This window comes from Oryx dammah, unplaced genomic scaffold, assembly GCF_014754425.2.
Source record: "Oryx dammah isolate SB20612 unplaced genomic scaffold, SCBI_Odam_1.1 HiC_scaffold_27, whole genome shotgun sequence".
In the NCBI taxonomy this organism is placed as follows: Eukaryota; Metazoa; Chordata; class Mammalia; order Artiodactyla; family Bovidae; genus Oryx; species Oryx dammah.
Genome location: NW_024070211.1, coordinates 94489193 through 94498526, shown reverse-complemented (window position 1 = coordinate 94498526; position 9334 = coordinate 94489193). Strand labels below are relative to the sequence as shown.

The 9334-nt window shown below is 42.1% G+C and overlaps 1 protein-coding gene across 2 annotated transcripts in view; it reads right to left on the bottom strand.

Moving 5' to 3' along the window:
• Positions 1-9010, bottom strand: part of KCNJ3 (potassium inwardly rectifying channel subfamily J member 3) — a 184306-nt gene extending 175296 nt beyond the window's left edge. Inside the window, exon 1 of one of the 2 annotated variants that reach the window (XM_040229108.1) lies at positions 5362-9010. In XM_040229108.1, coding sequence (XP_040085042.1) covers positions 5362-6063 — 702 coding nt within the window. In that variant the 5' untranslated portion in view covers positions 6064-9010. The remainder of the gene's footprint in view (positions 1-5361) is intronic. The other variant, XM_040229107.1, reaches the window with a different exon arrangement.
• Positions 9011-9334: the final 324 nt, after the last annotated feature.

Below are 9334 nucleotides of genomic sequence, written 5' to 3'. Positions count from 1 at the left end.
CTCTTCTTGCCTACCATCTCTCCACTATTCTATCTGAAATTTCACTTCTCTTTAAATGGGATATGTGTGTGTCTATGTGTATGTTGAATATATGCTGAAGTTAGAAAATTACACGCAATGACGTCAGGGTACCATGTGGAATCTAAAATTAGGAAATGAGCCAAAAGCAGGTACAAAGATAAAGAACAACAATGTCTTGTGACTCAAAGCTGTTCTGGCAATGGTTTTGGGATCAGACCAAAATTAGAGTCAGGCAGAGGAAAGTATGGACCTACAATTTTATCTGGATAAACTATAATTGTACATTTTTTACTCCTTACGTTTGAAATCCCATCAACACTCAGGTGGAAAAAATATGACAAACATCAAACCTGAAACAAAGATTTTTTTAATGCTAAGCCAATTATCCCATAAAAATATGTTCTTTTTTTTAAAGAAAGTAACTTATAGAACGGAATGTAATTTATCTTGTAATAAATTTTTGTGAGGCTTTTATTCCATTCAAATGAAAGAACAGCTTTATAATTCCTTGGGGACCGTTTATGGAATTTATAATAATAACTGTGGATGGGATTTGTAACCCTACTTACACACTGTCCTCCTACTCACCAAACACCCTCAAATCTATCAGGTGTTTTTCCCTGCTTCTCTTCATTGGTTCTTACCTACTGCTGTGTATTTGTGGGTCTTTAGGTCCTTATTTCTGTTCATGCTTTATTCCCCTAAGCACTAGCCACCCTGTACTTCGCAGGAACCATATTAAAAATTAAAAAAAAAAACAAATAAAACAACATATTACTACTATTTAAAAGAAGAAGAAGAATTATAGTCTTTAAAAGGAACACAAGTTCTATACCTATTACAGAATTATTGTACTTGTGTCGGAGAAAGCAAAGCTAGGCTAAATAAGAACTTTTTTAATAAGACATAATAAACCCACCTAAAAAAACCTCACTGACATTAAGATCTAGCCCAAGAGTTCTGGGGTACTCAGTCTTAGACTCCTTGAATCTTTTTATTAGGCACATGTATAATGTTCAGGAGAAGAGTGTTTTTTTTAATAGGTATTCATTTGTGAATTATTTTATTTAAAAGAGATGACTAATAATCTCAAGATTAAACCTAAAGTGCAACCTGGCCAAGATCAACTGGGGAAAAGAGTCAGTCATATAAAATAGGGTCATATAGAGTCAAAAATCATAATTACATTTAAGTGCAAGGTATAGAATGAAGACGAACTAATAAATATATGAAAAAAAATCACGAATTATATGGTCCAGGAATCACTGTGGTTAAAAGATTAAGACATATGAAGAGAATGAAGAGCTTATTAGTTTTGCAGATTCAATTTTGTTTTTTATAGCATCTGCACTGGATCACAATCATATGAGGAAACCAGATAACATCCAATTTTGAGTATCCATATAAATGGAGAACAGAAAACACGACTATAAAAATAATGTAAGTGATATATTAAAAGATAATTGGGAGCCATTACTTTTCACTAAGTGAGAGTTTAAGGGTTACATAGCTGACATCCTAGGAAAGAAAGATGATGACTATTTTGCATGAATAAAAATATGAAAAAATAAAATTATATTTCCATGAGAAAAAAATATCCTTACCACTTGATTTTAAATTATGTATCTAACAATAGTTGACTTTATGTTTACTTTATGTAAACAAGGTTTGACTGAGTATCTATACATGCACACACATATACGCATGTATACATGTAAGTATAACGGCTTCTGGACAGTAAGTGTGCAAGCTCTTACATGATGCATCAAAAAGTTTAAATCTTTCCCTATTAAGATGGAAGTCTGGGGCAGTCAACCTTTAGCATTAGATTTGTGGGAAGGAGTGAGATTACCAAATCTTTTTAATCCAACACTAAATTACAAGGTCCAGTGTATCAACCATTAGTCTCAACTCCCTAACTCAGGCATTTTTATTAAAATTTTAAAGTGGATGTTATGTTAACACAACTGTGCCGTTCATTAGTTCCCATATTTAAAATTTTTGTAAAAAGACAGCTAAAATAAACTGAAAATTCAAGTAAAACATCAATATGGGGATGAAAAGAGGAAAAGAGAAAGACCACTCATCTTAAAAGAGCTTCCTATAGCTGTATTTATAATAATATTATAAATTTTAAAGAATAATTTCCAATTATATTCTAAATTTTTTATTTAATCTACTTTCATTTTTTCCTAAGTAGAAAAGGACTGATCACTCCAAGCATAAAGTTGGAAGATCTATATTTAAATATCAAAATAAATTTCAGGATTTGCAAGCTCAGAAGATAGGAATAGAGTTGAAATAAAATTTGCTTTCATGTAAGTTAACAACAGTTAATAATTAAGCAGAAAAACTATAAAAAACTTCCATCAAGAAAGAGAACCCCCCAAAATGCATGAAAAACCTCATAGTGGCAAGGACTAGAAAGCCACGTGAATGTTCTTACTGTTTTTGCAAGAATAGAAAGCACTTTACAATCATCAAATAGAATTCTTACATTAATATTTACAATAGGCTTTATTCAGCAAATAAGAAAACAGCAATAGAAAAAAATAAAAATGAAATTAAATTAGGTAATAGGAAGAACTCATACAGACTATAATAACTATTGTTAAATATTAAGCTTTTGTTGCCTTAAAAATCTATGTATTTCTTTGTATTAAAGATATATAAATTTTACATTTAAAATACCAAACATGGGTTAAGAGAAGAAACTGAAATGTGTATAATATTTAATAAGAATGCATAAGACTAACATCAAAATATTATTGCTTTAATCTTTTGGTATAGCTTCACTTTAAAAATATAGTTGGCTGCTTTGGGTCACTTCATCTCAGTCCCTAAGAGAAAATAAGAGTCATTTACTAAAGGCAAATCTTCCCTCTAATTTTGCTGAATGTTATCATTTTCCCAGTAAAACATGGCTTCTTTTTAATGAAGTCTAAGGAAATGACAAGAACTCTGAGAATTCATTTTAGTCACCATGGCTACTGGACAAATCAACTTCAAGCAAACTACAGTAAGTAACTGGATGAAGAGTTGCCACTCATCAACGCTCTCCCTTCACAAAAAAATCAGGACAGAATTTCATCATAATTTGGTTTAGATATAAACTGACGCCACATGCCAATCAATTTTACTTTTAACCCTAACCTCTTCCCAACATATAAAAAGTAAAGAATTTTAATAGTATATATATTGCTTTAATTAGATGTTTTTAATCACCTTGTGTTAATATAGCACCTTGCTCCAAATTTGCCAACACTAGAAATCTATTTTTTTAATAAAGACATTTCTTACAGTACGTGCGCTACATGGTCTCATGCAGAAAAATCACTATCAGCGTCCTGAACCACTAAAGACTGCGGCTTCAGATTCACTATAACTTTGTAAAAAGCAAAAACAATAACCAAAACATGCTATGTATATTAATTATATTTATTTCTGACTTCTGATCAATCTAAAAACATCTAAATATGCTTCCTTAAAAAGATATTTGTTTTAATAAATGTATTTATGTGTTTGAAAAACTAGAGAATAGTAATAACTGACCTTTAAGGTCTAATTTTTAATTTCTAGTAGAGCAATCAATATGGTAAACTATTCTTCAGTAAGAATCTCAAAGTGACACACAAACATGGCTTCCACGATAGAGACTTTTGTAATATATTTACAAAATGTTCTCAGTACACCTAACCTAGAGAGAGGTTATGTATCTCGTTCTATACATAGAAACAGGCACATACAACAAACATGTCTACAGCATGTTTAGCCTGATCCAAATAACTCAGTTCAAACAGTGGTCCATAGCAGGATACATTAAGTTAAAATGTTTTAAAAATTACATGCAGCTCATTGGAGTTTTATAAAGAATATGATCTACTCAAATTACTTATTTACAATTATCTTAATTAACATATACATTGGAACTAGGTTAAAAAGTTTTCAGAAAGCTACACACAATTTGTGTATTTACTGTCTGTAGCATAGGAAATATGCATATGATGTGAAGTGACAGGACAACTGAGCTACTTTAATTCTAACACCATACTGAGCAAGATAGTCAAAACTGATTAGGGCAAGACCTTATAAACGAACGATAAAAAAGACACAAGAGCCAAACTTTTTAAAAGCACATGGTACTACTTTAACTGCCATGTAAACTGAAGCTGTATAAAACCGTATAGACCTGGGAATTAGAATTGAAATCTCAAACGTAAAATGTCAACCTAAATACTTTAGATTTTCATTTTATTAGTGCTAAATTGTGAATGGGGCAATAGCTTTCTATGCAATCTCAGATAAATTGTTGAGATTGTATTGGGGTCATCTTTCTTGGTTTAGGAACACTTGAAAACTAAGGAGAATCCCTCAAAAAGATGAACTATAAATAACACAGAGAGAACTGCGCTTGAATCCCTCATTCTAATTGGGTTAGTGAGCACAGTGGGCTTCTCTCCTTGTTTGTAGTGGTGCCCTCTAACGACTAGATGGACCTTGCTTTAAAAATCACTCCAGAAGCGATTTCTTTTAGCATTTACAGGGCTGTTGGTAGGAAGCAATCTTCTTTAATAGATACTAGGAAGTTTCAGGTGAAATCTGTAATTGACAAAGGCTTCATAGAAACAAGCAATTAAGAATAAAATTAATTTAAAACACTGCATGGAAAGGCACTCTACTTTCACAGAATACCTCTCTAGGATAATATTTAGTAAAAATAAAAATTGATAACAACCAGGTGTTACTTTTTCCACTTTATAAACTGCTTCTCCCATCTGTGTACTTGTTAAAAAGATAACCACAGAGTTATTGGGTCTGAAGCAATAATCCACTTGCTGATATTATTAGGGAGGGGAGGGAAGGAGAGAGAGAACTACCAATAAATAAATAAAGCCTTAGGTGAAAATTGAGGCAAGTTCAGCACCTTTTGTCTTCAGACTAAAAGCCTGTTCAGTTTTACTACTTCAAGTTTACTGGAGTGGTGTACTGACAACAAATTCAAATCTCTAAAGAGGAAAAGAGCCAGGGTAGGAAGGAGAACAGGGCCTTCCTGTACCTCAGAGGTCCAGGAGCCAACACCACTCCGTAAGTGTCCAGAAAGCGATACAAGTACGTCCGATGAATATAAATAAGAATAAAACAAACAACTGCAAGAGAATGGGTGGGAAAAGAACAGAACTGTCGACTGTACTCTCTTTGCCCCATCCTCCACCCCGAAAAAACAAGTTTGCCTGTAGCGTAAGACAGACTAGGAGCCTGAGGGTAGCTCTCAGGTGGGTTAATTCCCCCGAGCGTGAGGAATGGCGGCCGCCAGGTGGGGAGGGGGCGGACAGCACTTACTTTGAGCAGCTTACAGCGGATCTGCGCGGAGACCATGTGGCTGTTGCGCAGGTTGCCCACTCGGAACATGAGCGTGAGTTTCCCGTCCCTCATAGAGATCACCGCGTGCTCGCTAAACATCAGGGTCTCCGCGCGCTTCTTGGGCTGGGACATCTTGATGAACATGCAGCCGATGAGGAAGGCGTCCACGATGGAGCCGAGAATGGACTGGAATAGGAAGAGGATGATGCCCTCGGGGCACTTGTCGGTGATGTAGCGGTAGCCATAGCCGATGGTGGCCTCGGTCTCGATGAAGAAGAGGAAGGCCGAAGGGAAGTTATAGACATTGGCCACGCAGGGCGTGTAGTTGCCGACGTGGGCTTTGTTCAGGTCGCCCCGAGTGTAGGCGATCACCCACCACATGGACGCCATGAAGAGCCAGGCCACTGTATAGGTGAGGATGAAGATGAAGAGGTTCCAGCGCCACTTGAGGTCCACCAGGGTGGTGAAAAGGTCCGAGAGGTAGCGGCTCGTCTCACTACCCAGGTTGCCGTGTTGGACATTGCACCGGCCGTTCTTGTCCACGAACCGCTGTCGCTTCTTCTTGGGCACAAGCTGCTGCTGCGGGCCCTGGCCCGGCCCCTGGGGCTGCAAGCCCGAGCCGCTGGACGAGGTGGTCACTACCTGGTAATCGTCCCCAAATTTCCTTCGGAGTGCAGACATAATACGGAGGGGCGAGCCAGATTCAAACGCGAAGCGAAGGCGCAGGAGCCGAGCGCTGCAAACCAGCACCAATAAGGAGGTGGGGGCGGGAGAGAAAGGGGGGACCAAAGCCGGCGCGCCTGGGGTGGGGGGCGCACCCGGCGGTAGCTGCGGTCTCTGCCCCCCGCAGACGTCTCTCCTCCCCTGGGACGGAGGCTTTCTCTCCACGCTGAGTCTTAATACCGAAAAAAGTGTTCTCCCACACTCAAGGCAGGATGGCTGCGAGGACCACGAACCCAAGCGCGAATTCGCCTCCAAGCTTTTCCAGGCTTCTCCTCTCTGCCCCCACCACCGGCATCCCGGGGCCACCTCTCGCCTTCTCACAGCCCCCCTGACTATCCTGCCGCACTCCCAAACTGACTGCTTTAAAATTAACGAGTTGACCAGCGAGTTCCTCCCCACCGGCCAACTCGCCGGGTTGCCCAAGCAGCACTACCTGCTCCGACCAGACCCTCCCCCCCCCCACCCCGCCGCTCCCAGCTCGCCCGCCCCCCACCCCCACCCCCCGGGACGGCTGTCGGCTCCCTCCGGCGCTCCCGCCTCCTATCTTTTGGCCCAAATCCCGCCTAAAGGCATCTCTGCCCGGGCACGGGTGCAGCAGTCCCTACCCACGTCCTCCCGGCTCAGAGTCCCCTCTCCGGACTCTAGAGACGCGTCCGCCTGCCGTCCGCGGGCCGCGGAGTTTCCGCGGGCGCCACCCGGGCCCCCCGGCCGCCCCCGCGCCCGGCAGAGACGTGGCTGTGCGCTACCGCCCGGCACTCACCCGAAGGGAGAGGGCAGGAGTCGGCACCGCGGGCGGCAGCGGCCGCAGGGCCTCGCACTCTGCCCTCAAGGCTCTGCTCGCCTCCACTTTTCCCCGCGCACCACGATGGGCGCCAACGCCGGTCCCCCAAGCTCCGCGCCTTCCTGGGGGCACCGCGCGGCCCCCACTTGGAGGATCCTGGTGCACCGGTCACGGGAGGACTTGGGAGAGGGACTCGAGGGTTCCTAGGCACCGCCGCGCTCTCCTGGCTGGCGACAAAGGTGCTGCTGAAGGGGGTCTGAGCTTCAGGATTCGGGTCAGACTCTCAGGTGAAATATCAGCGCCGCTCCAGCTTTTCCTCGGCTTCGCGGCGCCTGCCTTTTTCCTCTTCCCTCCCTGGCCCCCCACTCCTGGTCCGCGTCTCTGCGGCCCGGGTGGGAAGGAGCGAGGCGCGAGCCGGGGGCGGCGGGAGAGTGGTGTGTGTGCGGGTGCTTGTGATCCGCTGCAGAGCCGCGCTAGCCCCGCCTGTCCTGCTTCCCCCGCTGTTTCACCAGCCTGAATTGCACCTCCGCGCCTCAGTTGAGCCTGCAGTGTCTGGCAGCTCAGGAAAAAGCTAGCCCCTCCAATGAGATGCGACTCTAAATCTGCTCCCCAAAGCCAGCCAACTCTTCTTCCTCGCCAGTCTGCATCAGGCAGAAACCCCCCAACAAGCAGGAAAGGCTTCTCTTTGAAAGGGGAGAAGTATAATGTGTCTGTATAACTAGGGCTCTCCTTTACACGGATGCCTGGGTTTAAGGATGCACCATAAAGAGAGACCGCAACTGGCTTCGTGATAAGCCTGTTCAGAACTCAGAGCTGCAAGTAGCAGAGGAGGCTTAAGATGGGAACAGAAGAGACGGGAGACACTCCTAGGAGAGCTCACAGTCCTGCCTGAGAATGGCTCTACTAGAAAGGCTTACAATGTCCGGAGTTAATGTGTGGCTGTAATTGACGGATGAAGGCTGGATGAAGGCCTGGGAGGTAACTTGATGGAAGGGCAAAGTGCAGAAATAGCTAATATAGTGCCCATGTGGAAACATCAGTTTGTTTACCACATTTCATGTTTGTTCTAAGATGCCATGGTCTCATGGCATATTCCATTCAGTCCAGATCCATAAAATTGAATTGTTGGAAAATCATCAAATCATAGGATTATGAAAACAAAGGGCTGCTGTAAGACTCCCAAGCAAAGGAAAATAAACCTTTCTATTAATTCTCCTCCAATAGGTGCTCTCTTCTAATTCTCTCTCAACCTTAGTGCAGGTCAGCCGTAAGTAGAGGACTCTTGCCCTATGGTTTGGTTAAAACCCCTACCCCAGGTTAAGACTTCTCCTGCAGGCTCTCTGATAAGAGGTCAGTGGCTGTGATTCTTTAGGATTACATAAGAAGGGAAAGTGACCCTGTGGGAAGTGGAAACTTCTCTGGGCCTGGATCATAGACCTGATTTGAGTTTTGGCCCTGCTATTTACAAACTGTGTGACCCTGAACAAGTTGCACACGACATCTTTGACCCTCAGCTTTCTATTCTGGAAAATTGGGAGTTTGAACATTTTCCCAAAGTTGATACCTGAAAACGAGAATGAATGTGGTTTCATTAACACTTCTAGCTGCAAAGGATGTCATAGACTGGGCTGTAAAGTTGCAATGAGGCCAAGAGATGAGGAATGAGTGTTTGGAGTTGGTCTCAAGCTGTGAACTAGCACATATTCTCCTCTCATCTCTGATTGCTCTCCTCCTAAGTCATGATGCCCTTGCCAGGCTGGCTTCTTTCAAATCCTGAAACCCACTGAGGCATCCTTGGACCTTTGTTTATCTGTGTTCTCTTTCTGAAATGTTCTTGCCATGGCACTCCATGCTGCTGATTTCTTCAGTCATTCACCTCAGCTTGAATGTGTCCTCCCTAAGGAGCTCTTTCACTAGCCTCTCAGCTACCCCCTATCACATCAACTTAGTTCATCTTCATGATACTTCTTTTTCCAGCTACTATTTTTCTTAATTTTTTCCTGTTTCTCTCTCAGTCTGTCAGAGTCCTGGAATGGAAAAGCACAGATCTTGTCCCTAACACCTCGAACACTATCTGTCATATACTAGGTCGACAATAAATATTTATTGGATCAATAGCATATACCAATATACATATATCACTAGAAACTCCACATGCACTGAGTAATGCAAAATTAAAAGTTATCACTAAATCAGGTCACTTAAATAATTTAATATAAAAGAGCATGTAAATTAAAGCAATCCTTCCTGTGCTTGTTAGTTTTCAAACTGATATTCAGTCAGTTGCCAAATCCTTTGATTGTCCCTCTGATCTCTCTTTTTAAAATGCTACTTTCTTCAAATCATCATTTCGTTTTAGACCCAAAGTCAAATGATGTTCTTACCTTTAGCCTTTTACTCCTTCAGGCTGTCCTAGGTAATACTACTAGGTCTGTCTCCTTAGAATTG